Below are 27,117 nucleotides of genomic sequence, written 5' to 3'. Positions count from 1 at the left end.
ACAGCAAAGTCCCACCGCTCACGCAGGTTTCTAACCTGTGTACAGGACCTCCACCTGACACAGGAGGTACACGGTCCCACTAGGGGGAATGCCATACTGGATCTGGTATTGGCAACGGGGGATGACATGGTAGGGGACCTCCAGATCGGTAGCCATCTGTGGGACAGTGATCACCTAATAATAGAATTCACCATAAGATGTCAAGTGGGTAAGGTAACTAGTAGGGTGAAAGTGCTAGACTTTAGGAAAGCTGATCTCAATGAACTCAGGTGATTAGTCAAGGACGCACTGTAGAGTAGGAGTTTTGAAGTAATGGGAGCCCAAGAAGGGTGGCTGTGCCTTAAGGAAACGATCCTTCGGGCACAAAGCAAGACGATCCCCGAGTGAGGCAAAAGAGGGAAAGGGGCCAGGAGGCTTCCCTGGCTGACCAGAGAAATCCAGGGCAGCCTAAGGGCCAAAAGGGGAGCACATAAAAAGTGGAAAAAGGGAGAGATCACCGAAGATGAATATACCTCCTCTGCTCATGCTTGTAGGGAGGCAGTTAGACGGGCCAAAGCTACTATGGAGCTGAGGATGGCAACCCAAGTAAAAGACAACAAGAAATTGTTTTTTAGATATATAGGGAGTAAAAGGAAGGCCCAGGGAGGAATACGACCCCTGCTAAATGGGCAGAAACAATTAGTGACGGACAGGGGGGACAAGGCTGAACTCCTCAACGAGTTCTTTGCCTCAGTGTTCCTAAGAGAGGGGCATGACAAGCCTCTCACTGGCGTTGTAGAGAGGCAGCAGCAAGGCGCCAGACTACCATGCGTAGACCCTGAGATGGTGCAGAGTCACTTGGAAGAACTGGATGCCTTTAAGACGGCAGGCCCGGATGAGCTCCATCCGAGGGTGCTGAAGGCACTGGCTGACATCACTGCAGAGCCACTGGCGGGAATATTTGAAAGCTCATGGCACATGGGCCAAGTCCCGGAGGACTGGAAAAGGGCCAATGTGGTCCCCATTTTCAAGAAGGGGAGGAAGGAGGACCCGGGCAACTATAGGCCAGTCAGTCTCACCTCCATCCTAGGCAAAGTCTTTGAAAAAATTATCAAGGCTCACATTTGTGAGAGCCCGGCAGGACAAATTATGCTGAGGGGAAACCAGCACGGGTTTGTGGCAGGCAGATCGTGCCTGACCAGTCTAGTCTCTTTTTATGACCAGGTTACGAAATGCCTGGACACAGGAGGAGGGGTGGATGTCATATACTTAGACTTCAGGAAGGCCTTCGATACGGTATCCCACCCCATACTGGTGAACAAGTTAAGAGGCTGTGACTTGGATGACTACACAGTCTGGTGGGTGGCGAATTGGGTGGAGGGTCGCACCCAGAGAGTCGGGGTGGATGGGTCGGTTTCGACCTGGAAGGGTGTGGGCAGTGGGGTCCCGCAGGGCTCGGTTCTTGGACCGATACTCTTTAATGTCTTCATCAGTGACTTGGACGAGGGAGTGAAATGTACTCTGTCCAAGTTTGCAGATGACACAAAGCTATGGGGAGAAGTGGACACGCCGGAGGGCAGGGAACAGCTGCAGGCAGACCTGGACAGGTTGGATAAGTAGGCAGAAAACAACAGAATGCAGTTCAACAAGGAGAAATGCAAAGTGCTGCACCTAGGGAGGAAAAATGTCCAGCACACCTACAGCCTAGGGAATGACCTGCTGGGTGGCACGGAAGTGGAAAGGGATTTGGAGTCCTAGTGGACTCCAAGATGAACATGAGTCGGCAGTGTGACGAAGCCATCAAAAAAGCCAATGGCACTTTATCGTGCATCAGCAGATGCATGACGAATAGGTCCAAGGAGGTGATACTTCCCCTCTATCGGGCGCTGGTCAGACCGCAGTTGGAGTACTGCGTGCAATTCTGGGTGCCACACTTCAAGAAGGATGCGGATAACCTGGAGAGGGTCCAGAGAAGGGCCACTCGTATGGTTAAGGGCCTGCAGACCAAGCTCTACGAGGAGAGACTAGAGAACCTGGACCTTTTCAGCCTCCGCAAGAGAAGGTTGAGAGGCGACCTTGTGGCTGCCTATAAGTTCATCATGGGGGCACAGAAGGGAATTGGTGAGTATTTATTCACCAAGGCGGCCCCGGGGGTTACAAGAAATAATGGCCACAAGCTAGCAGAGAGCAGATTTAGATTTGACATTAGGAAGAACTTCTTCACAGTTAGAGTGGCCAAGGTCTGGAACGGGCTCCCAAGGGAGGTGGTGCTCTCCCCTACCCTGGGGGTCTTCAAGAGGAGGTTAGATGAGTATCTAGCTGGGGTCATCTAGACCCAGCACTCTTTCCTGCTTATGCAGGGGGTTGGACTCGATGATCTATTGAGGTCCCTTCCGACCCTAACATCTATGAATCTATGAAATAGGGCCATTTGGGAGAACACATGCTATGGTCCAGTGAATATGGATATGTCAGAAGCTGGATGGATGGGCCACGATGAAAACCCAAACAATATGGGGGAGTAAGAAGGATCACAGATGCCAGGAGCAAGATTTACAAATACAGATCTCACCCTCCTTATAAAAAAGTAGTGCTGAGAAATCCGCAAAACTAGAAAGGTCAAAAAGTCGTGAAGAGGGTAATAGCTAAAAATAAATTATGTGACAGACCAAGCCTGCTGATGTTCTGTAGGGAACTCCTAATGACGTTAAAAGAAGACATGTGCGGGAAAGACTACAGGATTGGACTGTAATGACAGAGGTCATGGAATATGAGCTTTGGTACCTAGGTGCAATCTTAAGTGTGATGGTATTCCACCATGAGTTCCTGAAAAACATTGAATATATAAGGTGGGTGCGTCTTCCTCCTTGCAACTTTTTTTGTGACTAAATCTTAATGGTATGATTACTCATTATAAAAGTAGATGCATTAATGGATTTTCAGGACTTGAACAGGGTGGAAAAGAGTTGCATTTAGGCAACTAAGTCCTCTTAGATACCTAATAGGTGAAATAGAAATTGGTTCCAAGTTCACCACAGAGCATACTAACATTATTAATGCATATGAACTATCAACTTCTCAGCATGACTGCCAATAAAAAGTAAGAGATTAGTATTTTACTTCTATACAAGGTACTGACCTGCTTTGCCCATTTCCTCTGTTCCCAGCAGTCCTTCAGCCAGGCACCCAACTCTGTGATGAAGCCTGTTTAGCACCAGTGAAGTTCCCCACATTTAGAGTGACAACGTTCTGAGCTGAGATGAGGGAATCAAAATTAAAATCCAACCCATCTGCATCCATGAGCTCACTGCGGATAATGGACTCCATGTCACATTCCAAGCTCCCATTGAAAATATCCAGGTCCAAATCACTTGGGAATTTATCATGTCCCATGACTGGAAGGTTCACACCAGCAGAATACAAAGAAGAGCCTGAGAGTGAATCAGAAAGTGTTTGCATAGACTGATTGACAGGTGACTGCTGCTGGTGTTTGGCTGACCCCAAGCTGTTCGTGTCATTTAAGCCCATGTTACTGACTGAATTCGACAAGGCACGGCTGCCACTAAGAGGAGAATTCGGAGATGGATGCTGGTGGTGGAGCAGGTTTTGACTGACCAAACTTCCCTGGTTGGACTGAGCAGCAAATGACATCATTGGGTCATTACGAAGCATTATATTCCTGCGTGAGTTTTGGGCAGACACAGCAGTGCTGGCTTGTGACATGAGCGGATCTGACTGCGTCATCATGACATCACTGTGACTAGGCGAATCAGATGCCAGCAGGTCCTGAAGCGTCTGGTTGTTGTAATGAGAAATGGAGGAAAAGGTAGCTTGCTTGTTCTCTTGTATAGTTTGCATGGGAGACTGGCGGAGGGAATTCAGAGAGGATGGTCCAAACACAGCATTGTTGAAACTACTGGATGGAGAACCAAGACCCGAACCTTTGGAGCCATATGGAAAACTGGAGCTTCTTTGCATCAGCCCCCCAGAAGGTGACTGCTGGGAAGAGGGGAGCGTTATATTGTCCAAAAGATCATCCATGAGATTATCCGTCAGTCCATCGTTTAAGTTCATTGTGCCTGCCATATCGGTTAGCCGAGGCAACTCAACTGTACACGGCTTATTTACTGATGGGGACAAGCTTGATGGACTATTGTACAGCATTGGGGAAAGTGGAGCATCATCATCCTGAACATCATCCAGTTCAGTACTTGCCAATATGGGTGACAAGCGGCCACTTATTGTACTGGCATTTGAATTTGTACGAGATCGAAAATCTGTCCAGGCATCCAACTCATCGCTGCTACGGGATGTTGGGCTCCCTGGCCACTTGGAAAGCTGAGAAGGGCTGTCATCACTCAATTCTTGTGCGGCTTGTTGGGTTGCCTTCTTCTTAGCTGCTCGCCCCCTGCTCTTAGTGTACTTGTTGCTATTGTCCATGGAAACAGCACGTCTCCTTGGGGCCTTCCCTCCTTTCCCACCATCTGGGTTGATCATCCACCAAGAGCTTTTCCCGGTTCCTTCATTCTGCACCCTGATGAATCGACTATGAAGTGATAGGTTATGCCGGATTGAGTTCTGTGGAAAAAGAATGAAACAAGTGGTCAAGACAGGCACCATACCCTCTGCTAGTCTACTCTCCATCATGCAAAACCAACAGTAAATGAAGCCCAAGGAACAGATAAAAACCCTGAGCCACTCCAATGCTTTGAACTGGTCAGGCCCAGATTTTAGCTTTGAACTGGCAAACTGCCCAGATTTTAGCTCTCAAATGTGGTAGGAAGCTCCCCTTAAATCATTCAACTGCAAGAAGAAAAACAAAAACACAGAACCCCAAGCCCCAGCCACTGACGGCTGGTGGACTGGCACTTTTTCCTCCTGTTGACCAAATAAAACACCCTGGAGGCCAGTAGTGTAAAAACGGATGGATAAGTAGGGCACAAGTCCCAGGTACTGCCCAAGGAGGAAAGGGACACCAGAATGGAGCTGAGGAGTGATTCACCCTCACATATCCCATTTCTCCATATGTGCGCACACATACTCTGCACCTTCCCTGCTCTATCTCTGGCTCCAGAAGCAAGGAAGGCAGGGAAGTAGCTGCAATGTGTAGTGGAGTATTGGATGGGAGTTCACTGCTGTAACGGGGGAGATGTCTGCTTTTTGCCACTGACAACTAGTGTTTTTTTGGTGGCTCACTATGCCTACTGGCAGCAAAAAAGAGGGCTGACATGTCCCTCATCACAGCAGCAAACCTCCAGTTGTTCCTCCACTGCATGCCACTTCTCTGCCCTCCCTGCTGCGGGAAGGGGAAGGGGGAAGGATGTATGTGTGGTGGGGGATATTGGCCACTTACTGCTCATTTAATCTATATGCAGCAGAGACCTAACTCCTGTCCCAACTTCCTTGAAATAAGGACTGCAACCACTTAACTAAAACAAGTCAAAAGGCTGGGCCTTTCACTGCAGCATATGTGAGAGCTTCTGTATTCTTCACTGCAATGCAACATTATATATGCCTTATTAGACTTCTGTGCAGATGGCAATTGCTACCCCTGGTCCTCCCACATAAGCTGCACCCTGGAGGTGGAGTGTACTGTTTCATTCTATTGGTGGCATCTGAATTATGTCTGCACTGTACCTGCTCTGTTGCTTCGACACCCACAACATCTTTCTGATCTCCTTAAATTGTTGGGAATTCATCCACTATAAAATCATTAGAACAGCAGGACTGTCCCCTTAAAAAGTCAAGTAAAGTCAAAATCTAGTCAGATGCCAAAGATAACTGTCCACAGGGAATGAAAAACAGAACTCTGACTATGCGCCAATGGACAAGGTGCACGTGTTCTCAAAAAACTTTGTGAACTCATGCTATGGTGATCAATGCCCGTACAAAAAAAATCTAAGATGGACAGAAAACAACCAGTCCCTGGTAACATTTGTAAAACTGCTCTAAATTCACACCAGTGTAAATGAGACTGAGATCTGGGCTTGACCTACAGCTGAAAAAAAAAGGACTAAGAAGAAGCATTTGTCTGCAAAAGGTTTTCTAGGCTTTTTGTTTCTATCTGTAAACTAAAGAATTTTGGAGCTATGCCATATTATCTTGGCAATACAGTTGTACTAATGCTGTATGTTAAATAGGAACAAGTTTAAAAAGTCACAGAAGTTTTTTTTCCCCTAAAATACTGGCAAATGTCAGCTGTATCTATGTGGAAGATACAAATACATGTGTTCCACCAGTATGTTTTAAAAACAGAAAGTCAACAGGATTTCAGTGTAATCAAACAAGCCCAATGAGTGTTTTCCATTTACTAAGTGCTTAAGGGATTCCAGTTTCAAATGGACAAGGAACGCTCGCAACCAACAATTATTCATAAACATCTTGGCATTCATGCCATTAGCATAGAAGGATGTTTGACGTAAATGAACTGAAGACATGCTGGGTGTGTGAAGAAATACAGCCCAGCTGATTTTTTTTCTCTGTTCCTTTAAGCATAAATCTTTTTTTTTTTTCCAGTGCTGTGGTTTTGGTCAGGTTCAGTAATGAACAACACCCCTAACTTCTTTGCACGCATGGGCCCCAGACACATTCTTTACTGTCTTCTAATGAAAAGAAAAAAATTAAATTCAATTACATCTCGGAACAGCCTTGAAAAACAAACAAACCCTGCACAGCATTGCAAACAAGACTTTACAATGATACTACAGTGAAATTTGTGTCAGTGTCTCTGTTATTAACTCCAATACTGTCAAAGAACAATACTAAAAAAACAAGATAATTTCGTTTGATTCTCAGTGTAACAGTTCCTCAGGCTAGTCAGGAATTAATTTTTATTATTAAATTAATCAGCTTCTAGTCATATTTTGAGTCTGGCAAGAATCTGTTTTAACTGGTATTAACCACATCCCATAAACCCTGGGGTCACCCTCACAGACCTTTTAAATAAGTTATTTGAATTTTTTAAATGGGACAAAAATGTCCTACTGGAGGTTCTGATCCTAAATTGGACATAGGTGGGTGAGCTCTTATGCTCATGCCATGTTGACCTCAGTGGTGCTTTGCACAGAAGAACATTTATGACATGGGTCCATTTGCTTGACCAAGTCTAGCTGTACACAGTAAAAGAAAAAACTATGCATCATTACAAGCCACTGCAATAAGAAGACAACTAAGACTAGGCACACAATCTATACATGCAAAGCTAGCAAATATTTATGCAAAAGAATACAGTCTTCTTACAGAAACCAACAAAGAAAAACTGGCATTGATAAAAGAATGGCAGACTGTATACCTTAAAACACAAAAATAAATTGTCCAAAATGGCAACAGCCAACGATTTTCAATACAAAAGCAACCTGTCATCTGTTGGCAGAAAGACTTATTTCTTGCCAGCTATAACCTTATCATAGATATTTCCCCTAAAAATCCGAAGAGCTCAGTGCCTCAACTTGTGCTGACTTCACAGAGTTGACAGGCCTAGCATCTTCTAGGACAAGGTGCTCTGTGCACGGAAGTGAGTGGTAATCTTCCAATCAGAATCTTGTATTACATGTAATGAAAGGATATAACAATCATTTTTAATAAAAATGGGTGCTTATAGAAAAGTTTGTGTCCATCTTCTGTTACACAAAATGCCCTTTGCCCACCAGCTAAAGTCTTTCTTCACCGATTTCTGTAAAAGAGTGTTTTCTTTTAGCACATTTACTGGCTATCAGAGTTCTTTCTCCCCAATTCACACTCTCCCATCAAGTATTTCCTTAAAATACAATGCTTTTGTGTAACCTGCCCATATTAACTTCCCCAATAATGTATTTGCTTCCCAGTGCTGGAAGCACTGTCACATCTATTGTATCTATCCAAGTCAACTAAAGCCCTATCTTGCCACTGACATACAACAGGACTGACTATTCACACAATAGGCTGCCAGGACTGGAATATCAGACTGTAAACTAAGCAGAAACAACCCCATTTGAGACCTGGTTTATGTAGTTGTATAACTAGATTAAAATGTTAAAAAGTCTGGAAAATATTCACCCACCAGAATCTTCATTAAAGATGCATACTACTACTGTGACAAACCACAAAGGAAAAATAAAAACTCAAGAAAACACAAAAATACAAAAGGAACCTGCTCGTATTTGAATCAGTGGGAGTTTTGCCTTTGACTTGACTAGGGGTAGAATTAGGCCATTAAGACATGTAACAAATTTGTCCATGCCTAAATACAATGAGGAGCTTTAAAGCTATGACAATGGTGCTTTTGTAACTTGGTATTGGGGAACACGTGCAAATGTGACTTGCGGTAGCATATGGGTAAAGAATCCTGGAAAAGACCTATCACAGACCACTCCTGGCAGGAGAAGTCTGATGGAGGTAGACCACAGGGGTAGGAAGAAATGCTTGGGGCCTGACATTTGTCTTGTGGGAGTTAGAGGAGCAGGGGTTAGTAGGCCAATCCCTTTCTTCTGGATCCTTCACCGTATACTTGCTTGCTTTCCTGGCACATTTGCATCTTCAACTTTCTTATACAATCTCTCGTGTGTGTGAAAAGGACCAAACACTTGTATGCCAGACAACAGTCCATCAGCATACATCTGTTTACTGGCAAATAATCAGAGGACAGATCATTATCACTGATAGAGGTAATACTTTTTATAGACTTCAGAGCAGTGAACTTCATGTCCAGTAGACAAGGATTTACCCACTGCATGGCATTTTTTTTAAGTAGTTGTCCTTGAAAGAATCAGCCAAATTCTGCTCAAGAGAACAAATGTGCCTATCATATCCTGATAACCCATTTCTTTCAACATTCGGACAGGATAACAGACAGATCAGTTGACACAGTAGTGCATTTTGTCACCACTAAGACCTTATGGACTAGATTTGACATAGATGCTTAATTTCTCTTTTTCATAAAAGCTCACAATTAAAAAGTATTTGAATGTTCCTTCAGGGTCAAGCGAAGCTGGCAGACCCCTAAGTCTTTAAAAATGCAAGAATTTCCCAGCCCCTCCTATCCTGGGTTTGTTTCAGACCCTTCCAAACTGTGTTTACCTTGCGAAGCCCATCCATTAACTCAGACACCAGCTGCAAGTGCTTCCCCTGGAATACAGAGACTTTTTTGTCTGGAAGCAACATGTGGTATCAATTTATCATTCTCAACAACGCAACAAGGAATCCACTCACTTTAAAAATAAAAAGCGAGTTGTGTAACTTAACTCTTAAATGCCTCTGCTTAAAAAAAAGCCTAAGATGAGGTGCAGCTGGTGAACGCCGAGTCCAAGTTACATGCTGGTCTGTAGTCAGTCTAGTATTTTATGGCAGTTAATTCATTATTTCATTTACAGATTGGTAAACTGTAAAATCCCATCTACGAATCTAAAGCAGTAGTTAATTTTAAGAATAGATGCACTTGGTAGTGAGACAAAAAGCAACACTATCTAACTAGCCCATAAATGCTAGTTTTGGAAGATTAATAATCTGCTGTATACTTTATTGAAATATTTTAAAGCAGGAGCTTTACTGTACAAATTTGGGTGATGGGAATTTAGCAGGAATATCTGCAGGAAGACATATATTCTTATAGATCTAATAGCTTAGCATAAAGGCCCAGCATAAGATCTAATAAGAGCCTAAGATCTAATACCTTAGCAAAGAAATGGTGAAAGCAATTTCAGTTTGCCGCATCTGCGTTAGCATGTGGATATAGAATGCCAGCCTTATTTCTGAACACCATTAGTTGGTAGAATACCATCCTCCAACATAACTCCCCCTTCTCTTAATTTTCTCAAACAAAACCATCTTGGATGAGTATTTCTGTTCTTGGCCCCAGCTTGACGTTGATATTTTTTTTTTAACTTACGAGCAAAATCCACCTAGTCATCTTTGAAATACGTGAACATGAAAAATTCAACACCCACTGTGCATATATCCTAATCAGAATTGGTGCCTCATACAATGAAGCACACACACAAAAGTCCCAGATGTTTGTTTCCCTCAGTGAGACTGGAGAAGAGGGTGGGGAAAATGCAACCAGTTCAAGTGGGAAAAGAATGCTTTTAAAATAACGCTTTTTTGCCAATTTTGCCAAAGTTACCAATTTTGCTCTAGTGTATTAGAACATCTTGTTTTCTTTTGGTGAGTATTTTTGAAGGATGTATTGAATAAGAATCTCGATGAATTGCCCTTTTTTTAGCTTCCCAGGTCTGCAGTGTTGCTCTGAATGAAGTACTTTAAATATCCACAGAACTTTCCCATCCTTCCTGTCACTTTCTTTTATTTTCTTTTCAGAAAAGCAGGGAAATGCTATGTAGTAATTGGTGTTAATACATTATAGAAGCAGAGAATCCAAGTACTCAGACAGGAGAAGTTTAAGAAGTCATGCTTTCTCTCTCAACCTTAACTCAACTGTATTGCACACAAGTGGTATTTTTATTTCCTGTTTCTTGTTAAGTATTGTGCGCGCCGGGTCTGACCCCGGGTTGCTTACGTCGTTCTGCACGCGGGCTGTGGCCAGCAGCCCGGGCAGGCCGGATCGGAGAGGGCGGGCACCGAGCTAGAATTAGGCACAGACACGTAACGGTTGATTTTAAGATTATTTTACTTACACTGAGATGGTCGTGGTGTAGGCTGAGAACTTGCTTGAGTTGCGGTTACAACAAAAAACACGAACACACGTGGAGGTTGCAAGGCTCCACGCAGACAGAACACGAACAATCACGTGGAGGTTACTAGGCTCCACGCAGACAAACTCCGGATGTCCAGGACAAGCGCGCATTAAACTCGTCGTTATGTCTTATAGTAGGCTCCGTTCGAAGACGGGAAGAGGTGGGCGGTGGATCAGGCTGCCAAACTCCTCTGAGCGACACACAGGGTTTCTATTACCCTGCCGCACACACCCAGAGTCCCCACGAGATGGATGCGGAGTCCTCTTCGGCTTGGGCGGAAACTGCTCAAGTCTCTTATACGGCTAGCAGGCCAATCGCTAGCCGCCACGTGTGAATAATTTAGAACTAGCCAATTGCGGGGCACGAATTTGCATACGACGAGCGGGAAACCTTTGCACCGTGCATTTCTGTGCTGCAAAGGAAATGCACCCTGCAAAGATCGCTGCAAAGTGGCGGGAACACTTCCCTGCACGCGGGTTCTCTGCGCAGCAGAACTCCTCCGTGCAATGAAGCGGTATACCCACGGGGATAATTCTTAGTGCTGAAGCACACACAAAAAAAAATCAGACCTTTGGGTCATGACAAGTATGATGTATTTTTGTTTGTACTGAAGTTTACCTAACTCAGGGATCACCAAAATACAGCCTGCTGGTTAGATCCAGCCCACAGAGCCCATGGGTCTTCCCAAGGTTCTGGAAATATGGCGGCATGGAGAGCAGTGGCAGTATTAAAGAGGGACCTCACAAGCTGGAGCCACAGCACAGAGCTGTCATCTGGCTGGTGGGACTGTTTATGGGGCAGAATATTTGATGGTGGGTGGCGTGGCGGCCGTGTGGCTCAAGGAACCACAGCATTTACTGCTGCCACTGCCAAATTCCAGGCCCATGGGCCAGATGACATGGCTCCATCATCCAGATCTGGCTCACAAACCAGCCCCTAGACGAAGGCTAGGTGAATTGGGTAACACTGTCTTAAATGGTTAAAGTTAAAAAGATCACCATGAACCCCTGGGTCTGCATGAAATGCACATGCTTGCTTATACACACTGAACTTTTTGATATGGATTCATTTGCTAGGGTCAATCTTTGATGTTATCTGTAAATTTATTAAGGCAACTTCTGTGTGAATTACAACAAAAAACTCAAGAGCCAGCAGAGACAGAACATAGCTGGCACAAAAGTGAGCAAAGGCTCATTATGTAGGGTGACCATACATCCCAGTTTTAGCCAGGACGATCCTGGATATTGTAGGCCATCCCGGTGGCCCACCTGGTTGGTGAAAATGAAAACAAAAGTCCTAGATTGGCACTACACCACCTGCGCTGCTCAGCCTGGCTCCTCCTAAGCAGCAGCTGGAGGCAAGGAGTGAGCTGGGCACTACTCCTCCTGCCTGGGGCATGGATCCGCCAGGGGGTGGGTGGTAAAGGGTCAGGGTCCCAGATTTCCATAAAAATATTATGGTCACTCTATCATTATACATAGCTAACAACATTCTGAAAAGAGAAAAAGTGCAGTGACACATACACATCTCTGCCAGTCCCAGGCACTTGGGTGACCCAACTACTGGTATATGAGCCAGCAGGAAAAAAAAACAAAAAAAAAAAACCCACAGGAAGGGAAAAAGCCAACCAAACTGAAAGATTTATTTTGTGGAACTCTCTTATTATTCACTTCTCAAAGGAGAAGTGATTCTGACCTTAGTTTTAGCAGAGGAGCCAAAAGAACTCTTTTATTGCAATTAGCCTTCTCCCCTGAATGCAACTTTTCCCAATTCTTAGGTAAAAGAGAAAGCACTGAGGAATATTAAGGCTGAGTGGAGCAATATTAACTGAAGATTTACACACTGAAATCTGTTAGTCTCAGAAAAATATTAATTGCAGACCTTGTCTGCCCCACACTGTGGATCTCCAACTGTGCCATCTTGCGATAGAGGTGTTTGATAGGGCAGAGCAAACAAATCCATGAATATGCACGAAATTTCTAGGAAGTTTTTCTGTCCCACTTAATTTTTAAAAATAACCTCTTACTGTTTGGAAGTGCATGTACAGTAGAAAAAGCACTTGGTAACTCACTCAAAACATGGCTTTATGAAATGCCATATACGTATATATGACATTTCATAAAGACATGTTTTGAGTGAGTTACAAGTGCCTTTTCCACTGTACATGCACTTCCAAACAGTAAGAGGTTATTTTCAAAAATTAAGTGGGATTGTTAAATATATATAACATTTATAATTTATAATATATATTTATCATTGTTAAATGTAAATTAACAATTGCTGCTTGCCTCTTTACAAAAAGATTGATGTTTTAAACTATTACACTAACGAAAAAACAAACCTTGTCGAAAATATATACTGTCTGGGAATTGGCTGAACACATCACACTTCCAGTTAGGAGCAAAATTTCCAGTTATTTCACAGACAGTCATCCACTGACCACAGGACTCTAATAACTAACATTTGTTTTGCTTCTGGGAGAGCATGCTGGTCGCAGTTTACTTTTTTCCACTGGGTGCGAGGGTGGGTGGAAGGATTGAAGTGAATGTCGATCATCAAAATAATGTAATTTTAGAGACAGACTAGAAAGAAGTTGGGAAGGAGGGAGGGGGGAAGCAGAAACAACCTCTCACCCTGAAAAAACAGACAGAGTGTGTGGAAAAGTGAAATGAACTTCATAAAAAGACAGCACTGGCTGCGTGGCGTTTGTTTATTTTTTCAAAGTGAGAAGCTGTCTCGGTAGCCTGTTTCCCAGCTGTTTTTGTTCTTGGAGGACTACAGAGAACATTCCATTCCCCACAGCCAAACCTGGGCTTCCGGCACACATTGGACATTGGAAGCAACTCTCGGCGGGTTTTTTCTTCTTTTGGCAGAGCACTTCCATCAAATCCTGTTAATACTGTAAGACTGTGTGTGTGGTGTGTAAACACATACCCCCACCCCCGCATACACACGCTTTAGTACGTAAAACCATAATAAAAATAAAGAATCTGTTTCCAATGCACATTCTTATATCTCTATTCTGGATTTTTCCTTCCATGTTAACCAGATATTAGCAATTCAGAAACAGCCAGAACAATCAGGAGCCACCAAGGGTGGCTCCTCAATGACATGAGTCTTATCTATCCACTTCTGTAAGCTCTCTGCCATGATTTGAATACTCCAAGAACACAATATTACTTTTAAACAATGAGTCTAAAAATGTGCTTTAAAAGATTAATCTTACAAAGCACAACTATGATATCAAAGCACAACAATGCACTTTTTAAAGGGTATTAGAGACAATTGCTAAGACAATGAAAGTCACATTACTATTTTTTAGAAATGGAATTAAACCTAAAGACCTACAACTGAAACAAACTGAAAATGAAACATAACACTACAACAAAGCCAAGAACCTTTGAGACCAGGGGCAGACAATTAGTTCAGCTAGAGGGCCGCTTACCCAGTTTTGGCAAGCTGTCAAGGGCTGCATGGGTAGCCCCACCCCTTGACAGGTGCCCCACCCCCTGGTTGCCATCCTGGGACCAGAAGTCCCACCCCCTAACCCCTGACATTTGCCACCAGAAGTCCCTTCCCTTGCCCCCAGAAGTGCCCCTTTCAGCAAGGAGGTTTGCCAACTTGGAACCAGAAAAACAACTAATTATATTCTAAAAATCAAACATCTACTGCAACATTCATTAATTTGATTTCAAAAAATATTTTGCCCTTATTTACATGTGTTTGCTTAGTGTACATAGAGGTGATTGTATAATAGCTTAAAGTGAAGTCTTATTCTTGTATATTATAGGGGGAGTGTGGGGAGTATGGGTGGGTGGGGATAGGTTTGTGGAGGGCTGTGGGTGTGTGGGTATGTGTGTATGTGGGGTGTGGTTGAGAGTGTGGGTTGTGTGCGTGGGTTTTGTGGGGGTACATAGGTGTGAGGGTGTGAATGGAGTTTGGGGGGTGTGGGTATGTGGGGTGGGGGAGCATGTAAGGGTAGGGGTGTGTGTGGATATGTGGGGTGTGGGTGGGTATGGGGTTTATGGGCGAGCTGTGAATGTGTGGAGAGCAGGATGGCTGAGAGGGTTGTAGCATGTGTGGAGGGAGAGGGTGGTTGTGGTGTGTGAGGGGGTGTGGGTTGTGTATGGGAAGTGTGGGTGCCCACAGCCCCTGCCACCAGTGACAGCAGCAGGTTATGAGGCCTTGGGGTGCAAAGAGCCTGCAGCAGGCCGAGCCCCTGCCAGTGGTTCTGTCAGCTTGGGCTCAGCTCTCCTGCCACCCCTGGCCCCAGGGCACCAGTTTTGAGGAATGCAAAACTGCTGACCAGGATGTTGCGCGCTTTCCTTTCTCCTCTGCCATTTTTCAGCCCTTAGCAAGACAATTCTCTTCGAAGTGGGTTGTAGCTTGATATATGGTGTGGTGCTCTTGAGACCTGTTACCAGCCAGCACTTCCTACCTTGTAAGGTTGTGGCATTTCCACTTACCTCCACAGGTCCTTGTACCATGACTAAGTTGAGAGAAGAGGACTTGCTTCGAGAGATGAGTGTCAACCATGTGTGCACACAGTGGCCAGCCCAGCAGAGTTGAAGTTGCATGATCTTTGCCTCAATGCTGGTTATGTTAGCTGCAGAGGGAATGCTGGCATTAGTGCAGCGGTCTTCCCATCTAATGTGAAGGATCTTCCTGAGGCAATGCTGATGGAACCATTCCAGGCACTTAAGATGGCTTTGATATGTCATGCACATCTCACCCATAGAGACGCATGGGGATAACTGCTGCATTGTAGACCAGGATCTTAGTTTCCATCTGCAGATCTTGGTCAGCAAAGACACGGCAAAGCAGCTTTCCAAAGGATATGCTGGCACAGTGAATCCTATGTTCAGTTTCTACATCAAGACTGACTTGACTGGGGGAGGTGACTGCCAAGGTATGGGAAATGCTCAACGTGTTCCAGGGATTCTCCACCAATGGTAATGGGGTGGGGGGGGAGGGGATAGCTTGTGCTAGGGCAAGATGATGGAGCACCTTGGTCTTCCCAATGTTAAGGGAGAGTCCTAGGCTGTGATAGGCAACTGAGAAAATGTCAAGGGTGGACTGCAGGATGGGTGCAGTGTGCCCGAGGATAACAGGTGTCAGCGTATTGAAGGCTGGTGATGCCAATCTTGGTAACTTTCATTTTGCTGTGAAGGCACCACAGGTTGAAAAGCTGACTGTCCACTCAATACTCAACCGAAATTCTGGGAGGAAGGCAGTCATGGATAAGAATCAAAATCACAGCAAGACCGATGGAGAAGAGGGTTGGGGTGATGATGCAGCTCTGTTTGACACCAGTATGGATGGTAAATGGGTCTGTCTCTGATCCATTGCAAAGGGCTGTGGCAGTCATCCTGTCATGGAGTAGCCCTAGGACACTGATGAACTTCAGTGGACAACCAAACCTAGCATGTTCTATAAGACCAGCACCTTCCATAAGGCTTCATAATTGATGGAGTCAAAGGCCTTGGTTAGGTCAATGAATGCCATAAACAGCTTCTTGTGTTGCTCTCTACACTTTTCCTGGATCTGTCGTGCAACAAAAATCATGTCGTGGCACCCTGTGATGGCCTAAAGCAGTGGTCTCCAACCTTTTTGAAGAAGGAGACTACCTTTGCCATTTGATCTACTGTGCACTACTGCCCCCCAACCCCCTCCACCCAGCAGGTAAATCTGTGGGGAGGGAAGGTGGGATCAAAGCAGAAGGAGAAAAATGGGGGGGGGCATGCCTACCCAGCAGGTAAGTCCCACCCAGTCGGGGCCCCACTCAACTTAACCCTGCTCCTGCCTCTGCGGTACTATCCCTCACCACAGGGGCTTGATCTAGCCCCTGCCCCTTCCCTCTCCCATAGACTGACCTGCTGGGCTGGGGTGCGTGCATACATACATGCAGGCACTCAGCTCCCCACCCCAGCCTCGGACTGACTCCAAGAGGCTTCAAGATCTACCAGTGGATTGAGATCCACTGGTTGGTGACCACTGGTTAAAGCCACATGGGGATTCTGGAAGGACATCTTTGGCAAGGGGGAGGAGGCGATCAGAAGGATGCAAGTAAGAATCTTCCTGGCAATGGAGAGGAGGGCAATGCCTTGGTAGGTCTCACACACTGACTTGTCCCCTTTCTTGAAAATGGTAACAATGTTGACATTCTTTAAGTCAGGAGGAATTTCTTTGTTAACCCATATTTTGAGGAGAAGTTGGTGAAATTTTTGTGCTAATGCTGTTCCACCAGCTTTGAAGACCTCTGCAGGGATGCCATCAGGGCCTGGCATCTTATTGTTCTTGGTTTGAGTGATGGCATGCCAGACTTCCTTAAAGGATGGGGGATCAGCAACAGGTTTTATTACTGGGCATTGAGGGATAGACTCGATGGTAGCAGCTGAGATCTCAGATTCACAGTTGAGTAGAGTCTCAAAATGCTCCTTCCAGCATTGCTTGATGGATACACTGTCTATGAGAAGGGTGGAGCCATCCTGGGATCGCAAAGGGCCTGGGCCATTGGAACGTGGCCCATGGATGGCTTTTATTGCTTGAAAGAAGCTTCTCATGTCATGTTGGCCAGTGAAACTCTGAATCTCCATGGTTATCACTTGCCACCACTTGTTCTTGATGTCCTGTAGCCTTCTCTGAACTACAGCTTTGAGCCAGTGGTAAGCCTCTTGTTTTTGCCAGTTGTAAGGTTCATTTTACCAGCTGCAGAGCACAGCCATCTTCTGATGGATAACTGCTAGGATTTCCTCACTGTTCTCATTAAACGAATCTTGGTGAAGGTAAGTGGAATATCCAACTGATTCAATGTATGCCTTCTGAATAACGTTCTTAAGTTCCTCTCAATGTGCCTGGATGTACTTGATGTAGTCAGGTAGGTCAAAGAGTCTTTCAGAAAGGCATGGCTGAAGAACCTTGCATTTAGCTTGGCCTTGGAGTGCCTTGATGGGAAATCTGTTAGGCATTCCTTTCAGCTATTTACGGTGTTGTTGTGCAAGCTGTATGTCCATGATTGATCTGACTAAATGGTGATCTGTCCAGCAGCCATCTGCACCTCTCAGGACTTTGGTGATATGGACAACGGTATGATCATGGGCTCTGACAGTAATATAATCAAGAAGATGCCAGTGATTGGAGCGTGGATGTTTTCAGGTGGTCTTATATCTGTCACTGTCTAAAGATGGTAGTCGTGATAAGCAAGTCATGCTCTGCACATTTGCCAAGGAAGAAGATACTATTGGAGTTGACTTTTCCCACCTCCTCTTTCCCAGTGGTTTCACTCCAAAGTTCAGTGTTGCCCAACTCTTCCATTGAAGTCACCCATTAGGCTGAGGTTGTCTTCCTTGGCAGCGGCAGTCAGGACTGTGTCAAGAGCACAGTAGAACTGTTCCTTGTTAACTTCTTCATTGTCAAGTGTGGGGATATACTCACTAATACTAGTTGTTACTGAGCTTGAGATGGAAAGTCATAAGGTGTTCATTAATGCCTACAGGAAGTTGTGAAAGCTGGCTGACAGTCTTATTCTTGATGACAAAGCCAAACCTGTGAATGCACCTCTCTTCAGGTGACTTTTCTTTCCAAAAAAATGTGCAGCCACCTCCTCCTTCTTTCAGCTGGCCTTCATCTGCCCAGCGGGTCTCACTTAGGGCAGCAATACTGATGTCACATCTTGCAAGTTCTCTAGCTATTATGGCGATTTTTCTTTCAAAACACTCACTGTTCGGGGACCCCATAGGAGTGCAGGCATTCCATGAGGCAAACTTCAGTACTTTATTTTGTTAGTTTTGGCTGTGAGTAGTGATCCCACTGGATGCAGCAAGCCAGCCAGGGGGGGTTGAGACAGCCTATGTTTGGGGCACCGTTTCTAACCCCTTCCACATTCAGGGTGAACAGAGGGGATCCTAAAGAGGACTGCATAGTCACAGCTGCAGCTGCCGAATTGTACTTCTGTCTCGGTAAGTGCAAAAAAACCATTGCACAACCGCCGCTACATGCAGATTTGTGACTAGGGACTCCCAGAAATCCCTGTTCCTCTCACCACTGCCACTCATCCATCACTGCAGGACTTATTTTATGGGAGATATGACAACAACCTTGGCAGAGGCCTGTGCATGACATCTTTTAACGTGGGGAACACAAGTTTAACAGAAAGGAGCCCTGAACCCAGTGGCAAGGATGTCCAAGACAACTGGGGACCTCCATCCCATTGCAGCCCTCATCTGCCTTGACAGCCACAGAGAACCAGCAGGTCCTCAAGTACACCTGTTCCACTGTTGGGGTGTTCAGGAGTTTGGATCATGTTTAGTCTGGGACCTCACCTCAGAACCATTTGCCAGGGGAGACCCTACCAGGAGTATAAGACTCCAGACGACGTAACTCTGAGGGTCACTGGAACACACAAGCCTCTCCATCACACCAAGGTTATGGTCCAAGGAGAGGGAACACATATGGACTGTGGTCTCACAACGCTGACTGCTACACACCCTTCATGTTTTTTGCTTTCGATGTACCAGATTGGACTCAAGGCAGAGCAAGAGGACCGCTGACTAACAAAGTCCTCTACCTTCAGCTTCAAGGTTTGAGTGGATAAAGAAGTCACCAAAATCCTATAAAAAATATCAACGCTGCTTAGTATAGAAGGACAGAAGGAAATCTTTCAAAACACCTAGAGAGCAGGGTGGGAAGAAACAGAGTTGCCAATTCTCTCTGAACAGACAAAATGTGGAGGAAAGATGACAGAGCAATGTTTTCTGTAGCACAATGGGCCTAAACGTCTATGGCTTGATAGTTCATAAAGCCAGAAGGGCCAATTACAATAATCAAGTCTAATCCGTGTAACAAAGGCCATAGGATATTAATTATTGTGTAAACTAGATGATAACATTAAAAAAAAACCCCTCCAACAGCTGAGGGTTGCATTTAGGTGTGCATTGGCACTGAATCTTCAACACACAGGAAATTCTACAGTATTGGAAAGTGTATGGAGAGACAAGCATTGACATATTTTTATTCAATCAAAATCACACTATTCAATCAAATGCACTATTCATTAGAACACTGACTTCAACAAAATCTTCTGTATTTAACACATTTATTCCCTACAATGCAGAACTTTTATTTGGCTGACACTGAATTTAGCTACAGTTTTCCATGCATAGAAAACACAGAACCTAACAATATATTACCATAACAGAGTAACATTTTTAGTTCTATTTACATCTTTAATTGAAGTGAATGAAGAATTTTCCATTGGTAAATTTCTGCTGGTAAGTCCTCTCTATAACAAGATTTTATACACTACAATACCTTGTGCATGGTGGGCTGAATTGAGGATGGTATAGAAAATTTAAGGAAGTCTTTTTTCTTAAAATAGCCTTTTGGTTTTGCTTACACTTCCAACTTCATGATTTTAGTTACAATCTTTTTTAACTTCTACATTCAAAGGTCACAGAATGAGTGTGCTGAAAGATGCACTCAGGATCTGCTAACAATCCTAAAATCTGCCCTCAGTTCCAGAAAATCTCAGTGCTTTTACTAAAATGACCAGTTAACTCACTGCGATGAATAGGAGGACTTTGCTGCCCTCAGAGCTTTCCATCTGCCTGTTGGCAAGGTTAGAGAGGCAATACTGCACACACAGGCTGTCACAGAAAAATGCTTTCTCCACAACTAAAAGAGACAAAAATGAGTTTATTTTCAAAACAAAATAAAACTTTAATTTCTGAAAAAACTGTGGTCACTACATGTTGATATGGTAAGCTATAGTATCAATATCTGCTTGTGACCAATCCCACTAGCTTATGTGACCTTTTTCTTTTGATTGAAAAATATTACTTAAAATGTTTATTTCATCATGCTGGTCTCTGACATTACATCACAATCAGTTTGCATAGCAGCACCTCTAATAGGAAACTGACAGTTCTCCCTCTCCATTCAAGACAACCCCAACAAAAAAGCAAGCGTATACACTACTAATTAACGCTAGTATTACATGTACATTAACTACTCATAAAAACTACTCCAGCCCCACCCCCTTCCCTGCTAGACTCCACCCTGCAAAAAATTATCACTGGGCTTATTGGTTAAATAATTAAACATTTAACCGTTCACATCCCTAATAAAACATGTTCACCACAAATATAATCGAATGCCCACTAGACTTAAAGAAAGAATTCCCAGAGCTTTAAATGGGCATTGGGGTAGGCCTCATATAAGCATTATAGTTTTAGTCTAAAACAGTGGTTTTCAATCTTCTTTCATTTGCGGATCCCTAAAAAATTTGAATGGAGGTGCAGACCCTTTTGGAAATTTCAAACGGAAGTGCGGACCCCTCTGAATTGTAGTGTGGGTATTCATGTACTTTTGCTTGATAACAGTCATCTTTTGCAGACCTCTTAGACATAGTCTGCAGGCCGGCACAGCTCTGCCGACCAGAAGCTGAAAACCACTGGTCTAAAAGCAAAGAATCATTCTTCATTTTTTGAGAAAGTATTCCCTTTAATCAATTAAAAAGAAAACCTTCACACATTCTTTTGTGGGAAATGAAGTGCTAAATAACTATTTTCTTTTATTCTCAACAGTTGGCTTTTACTATATGCATTGACTGTTTAGATAAATTTGTAGGTGTTCTTTCACACCCTTATAAATAAATGCGAGAGCTGCTACTATCCATAATAATTCCCAGCTGGCAATGTTAATTTTATATGAAAGATCATAAGGTGAGTCAATGTTATACACACCACCTCTTGTAAATTGACACATTTTATTTAAGTGCACTAAGCCTGGAAAATGACTAAACTACCTATTCTAGATGATGATCCATTGTATCATAGTAGGTAAAGAATAAAATTAATTAGCTCAGTTTGGAATAAGCTATTGCAGGGCCTGTGATTTCTGCTAGTTTAATACTGTCTTGAGTTTAGTTTACCAACGAGTTAATTCTGAAATGATAGGTCAGCAACAAATTGTTAACTAGGCAGACTGTATTAATTGGAGGTGCTGAGCTGAAAATATTACCTTCCAAATCTGGTGACAGTTACAGCTAGTATATGACTGATTAGAGAAAGAGATCCGATATGTTGTCAGCTAACTAACTTTCAGCGGGCCTGCACAGGCCCTTTACCGCTGGCATGGCCTAACAGTCCTCCTAGTAATAGCCTTTAGGCAGCCTCTTATATGGCCCTGGGCTTTTCTATTATGAAGACTAATCTGGAACAGGAACCCTGTCCTATGCTATTTAAAGTACATAATTGGTTTATTATTGAAACAGAGGAGATGATCTGATTTAAAAAACAGATTTGGATTTTAAAATATGATTCATTTTGGATGGCATCTTATGAAGCAAAAGGAGCACTTCTTTATAACATTCTCAGGCCCTGTGGTAGAAAACAAATTGAGGAAACACTTTAACTGATTTTCAAGGTTTCCATTTATATGAGATCTGATTCTGTGGCCTCTCCAGAAGCAAAAAAGATGTTAATTGTTTTTATTAGGGATGTGAACGGTTAAATGTTTAATCGTTTAACCAATAAGCCCAGCGATAACTGGTTATAGCTTACAGGTTATTGTTTTGTGCGGGGTGGAACACAATCTGGCAAGGAAGTAGGGGAGCGTAGTTTTTATGAGTACTTATGTGTGTGTAATACTAGTGTTGATAGCTTCTATAGGAATTTATGCATGTGTGAGGAATGCAGAATTGCACCAAAAATTATTTACAGGCAGAGAAATATTATAATGCTAATATGGCCAGGGTGAACATTAGGAAGCGATGGGTGAGTCAATGGGACAGTTTGGAAAAATGGGTATCTTCCTTTTATAAAAACTTACCAGAGGATGCCTATATTTCTACCAACAAATTTATGATCTGGTATATCTTTGAGACAAAATGGAACTCTAAAACATTAACACATTTATTAAATAAAAAGCTGTCATCTCAATTTATGTGCTAGGTGAAGTATTGATGTATGTGTAATTATTGCATACACAATATCAGCCAAGTTTTAAGTGTAATGTTTGGAAAGAAATTATAAAAATGTCTAGTTTCTGCAAATTCTTGGTAGGTCAGATGGTGCGAACAGGGCACTTTTTAAAAATTGGTGAAGTCAGTACTGATACAGTCCCATTTCAACACTCCTTCCCTATCCACTCTTTATTCTACCTGCCATTAATGTGTTCTATAAGACAGGAGTACTAGTCCTGGAGAGGATCCTTTGGAACAACCTTACCCCTTACCAAGCAGCTGCTATATTCACAAAAGCTGAATAGTTTCAACATACTTATTCCCTGTCTGCAGCCTGTGACAGAACAAGTTATACATGGGCAGAAGCTCTATTTCCTTCAGGTGGACTCTCCCCACTGTTTTGAGCATTCTGAGTTTTTGCAGACTTAAAAGTTTTAGGTACACTAATTATACTGGATAAAGTCCTTAAGCAGAGTAAACTAATTTAAAGGGGAAGAGGCACTGGACGTTTAAATCAATCTCATTCCTCACATGATTCATCTCAGGAACTGTTCTTTACTTTAATCTGACATGCTGATGAATTATATACTGTATAACTGATATGACTAGACTTTTTCTTTTAAGTGCATGAGGTAAAATATACTTCATGACAGACCACAGAAAGTAAACTCTTGTTCCATTTTCAGTGAATCACCCCTCCAATACAACAAGCAGAACATCCCCATGTTTTATAAATAGCCGACAGTACCACCACCCAAGAGAACCCAGAACTGGAGCAAAATGAACAGATAAACAAAGTCTATTTTCATTAGCTATTTACTGAACTTGAGAAACTCGTATGGAAATATTCACAAAGCACAGATGTTCAGTGTTGACTTGAAAGCTAGGTTGTCGTCAAAATGTTTAAATACTTCCAACACATTATTAGCACCACACCCTGACACCAAATCCCAAATAGCTAAGTGGTGAGTGGAGTCGTCGAGAGCTCCAAGTTTGAACCTGTACCACATTAAGCATTTCTTTTCAAGCTGATGTTGGAACTAGAGTAGTACCTTAGTATTTATGTTATTAATTGGAAGAGTAGGTTTAGGGGTAATTGCCCAAGGCCGCAGGCAATGAAAGGCACTACATTAGTGCCACATCGTCTAATGCATGGGTGGGAGGAGGAGCAGCCCACGCTCTAGCCTATGCTCAGGACCTCCACAAGTCTAATGCTGACTATGCTTTCTATGTTTCAATCATCTGAGTGAAGTAAAATAATGAGTAATTTGGGACCAAATTCATCTTGACCCTTGAACATCTCTTGATTTCAACAGGTTTGCTTGGGGAGCAAGCTAAGGCCAACTCCAACCCTTATAGATGGATAAATCCAGCCATCATCCAGAAAGCAAGAGTTTACAATCCCTACAGACAGCCAGACAAACAGCAGTAGTCAAAATACATTCAAGTAAAATGTTAGTGTAAAACTGGGTAGCAGCATTTTGCTTCATTTGGTTTCTGCTCTCTGTTTACCACAAATTGGTCCCTTACCACCACCTTCTTCATGCAGGTGGTACTGGCTCAAAACATCTAATCTCTTCATAAAAAATAGCCCCATGCCCCAGGTAAAATGATCTGGGACCTGCTGACATTAACACATTTGCTTGTTTGGATATGTCATTTGTCTGTTCTCTCAGGTGGCCTCCAGTCTCTGGGACACCTGCTCCAAGGCTGCTGCTGCAACTAAAGCAGTCTCTGTATTTTGGGGAACTTGGCCCCATGCCCACACCTCATGCCTTGCATACTATCTCTACTGGGAGGACTTGGGTCACAATAAAGTTGGGCTGACTCATAACCTTAAAGATAATGCATGTTAAGTGCCTACAAAGACAAGACCTAGGTAAGACATTAATAGAGCATGTCAAGTATCATGATCTGAGTGTGTATGAGCACGCATGCACATGCTTTTGTTTTTAAACATCTACATTACTAACTTCATGAATGCCATTCCTCATAAATATACAGGCAGAATAGGATTTGTCATTAACAAGATTTATGTTGCAAGCACCCTGGAAAAGCAGCTGAACTGGTGAGACCAGAAAGAAAGGAGGATCGGTCAATAATTACCAGGATTTTTCCCCCTCCCTGATGAATTCACTGACAGGCATGCTGTACAGAGAATGCAAGTGCACGAAGCTGTCCATGAGTACAATAGTGCGATCTGATATACAGAATATTAGAAAGACCAACAAACAAACATTTTACACATTGTTTTTCCTTCTCATATTAGTACAGATGGGGCTGTCTTTACATTTGCAATCATGGAACACAAGATTTTTTGAAAATGGAGAAATGAAGAGGGGTACTTTCTCTTCAAGATTGCTCTCCTAGTGGAAGTACACGGGCAACTGTATCTCACTGAGGATAGCTGCTGTAAGATTAAGGATATGAAACAATAGAGAATTTTCTCTAGCAGGTCTTTTCAAGAGCAGAAAAAAATCATTCTGTTCACAGGGCTCTAAACACCGATTCAGCCTGTATCCATCTACACACCAGATAAGATGCTAATCCTGAAAAAGACTTGCGCATGTGCTTAACTTTACAGAGTGTGAGCAGTTTCATTGGATTCAATGGGAATACTCCCAGTGTGCTAAGTTAGATAGATGCTTAACTCTACCACAGATCAAGGTCTTATTTAATATGATAAACATGGGGGTGGGAGATGCAAACAAATTGGCTTTTAATTTATTTCATGGATTTGAGTCATAGCCTACTGAACTTAAGTGAAGCTTTCTATCAGTTTTGTATCAGGCTGTCTACCAACCATATTAATTATTTTGAGTAGGAGTGAGTTCTTTGAGCTCATCCAATCATGTCTATAACCCTAACTGCTCTTCAGAATCAGTGACAGCTGAGTCACTAGTGTTAACTGAGGACAAAAAAAGAAGGAAATAAAAAAACCCAAACAGACCACCACCTCTAAGGAAGTAAACACAGTATTTAATGTAATCTTTCTGTAAGGTTAACAAATCAGTTGCTTCAGCTACAAATTGCTGCCATCAGCATGACTACAATAAAATGACCCTGGACAACCTATCTCAGTCTAGGTTTTTTTCCTTCCGTGACACATAAATAAGGAGAGAGTGAGAGATTGGGAGGCAGCCCAGTATTTCAGCATGTTCTGAACATTCATGAAGATGGTTAGTGATAGCTGCATAAGGTTTCAGTAGAATAAATAGTAATGTTGTCAACAAAGAAGGAAAAGAGGAGGGGGGAACAGATGGGGTATTTGCACACTTGTATTTTCTTGCATCTGTGGCAGCTGCCGTCTTTGTCAGCTGTTGTCTTGTGTGAAGTTCTGCCTATACTGACTGGAACAGAAAAAATTTGAGTTTCTCGTTTGACTAACACAGGAATTCTTAACCCCGTACCACCACTACCAAAATGAGTGCACTGTAAGCAGTAGAAAAAATAAACCAAGACTATCTACCCTCCAGTTATAAGCATAACAGAGCACCTCTGCTCTCTGTGCCTAATCCTGCAATGGTGGTGGACACCACCTCTCAAGGGACAATGTACTTCTAATGTAGTATGCACTCATTGGTTTCAATTTGTCACTTGCCTTGGACTTTATAAATTATTTTGATTATTACTATTACCACTAGCACCACTCTGGCATGTAGGAGCCCTATTCATGGACCAGAACCACTTTATGCTAGGTGCTAACATAGCACCAAACCAGTAAGGTTACACTCTAATCATTTAAATTACTAAGGAACAAATACATGGGCAGTGTAAAACGCCAGCATTCTGACTGATAGTGTAAACTCACCCTGCGCCATATAAAGGACTACACAAGATATGGGAAAACAAGGAATTGGAGCAATTGTGCAAATAATTCCTGAAAAGTGCATGAATGAATTTACAGTGCTCCTCTGAGCTGCTGCTAGACAGAGTATATGTAATGCATGTCAATGCTGCTGTTTGTGCACACCCTTTTTAAAAAGCCATTTCCCCCAGCCCCAGACCTTAGCTTAGCTTCACTTTCACCCATATAACAAAAAAGGCAAAATTTCTATGCAATTAACCTCTTACAAGGTTAAGATTTATCTTCTGTTTAAAGTACTTGATAACATATAATAAACTGCCCATGTTGTTATATCGTTAAAGCAGAAGCACAGCTTGGTCCTGATCTGCAAGCAATCTCTGTTCATGCTAGTGGTCCCAGTGATCTCTACAGGACTCCTCACCTAAGGAGAGGTTGAGATTATCAGGCCCTAAAATTGTAGATGGGATTATCTCTTCACGCTCCCTAACTCTCACATTCAGTACAAAATGTTCTAGTCATTGGTTTGACATAGTCTTTAACGGTTCTGACCTCAAACAAAAACAAAATGTACAAGTCCTCTGAAGAAAGGGCAACTGTTACTCAGAATCTTCCAAAAAAAAAAAAAAAAAAAAAAAAAGAATCAGTTTGTGTGCCAATAGGCAAGAGTCTCCCGTTGGAAATTCAAAGGCCTTTCAGGAAAG

General features: G+C 43.1%; 1 protein-coding gene across 1 annotated transcript in view; it reads right to left on the bottom strand.

Annotated features, from left to right (window-relative positions):
* FOXO3 (forkhead box O3) overlaps positions 1 to 27,117 on the bottom strand; it is a 142,147-nt gene that overhangs the window by 26,973 nt on the left and 88,057 nt on the right. Inside the window, exon 2 of the mRNA XM_019499901.2 lies at positions 3,119 to 4,557. Within this exon, the coding sequence (XP_019355446.2) occupies positions 3,154 to 4,557 (1,404 nt within the window). The 3' untranslated portion in view covers positions 3,119 to 3,153. The remainder of the gene's footprint in view (positions 1 to 3,118; positions 4,558 to 27,117) is intronic.

Source organism: Alligator mississippiensis, chromosome 1, assembly GCF_030867095.1.
Source record: "Alligator mississippiensis isolate rAllMis1 chromosome 1, rAllMis1, whole genome shotgun sequence".
Classification (NCBI taxonomy): Eukaryota; Metazoa; Chordata; order Crocodylia; family Alligatoridae; genus Alligator; species Alligator mississippiensis.
This window is presented reverse-complemented; position numbering and strand designations above follow the sequence as displayed.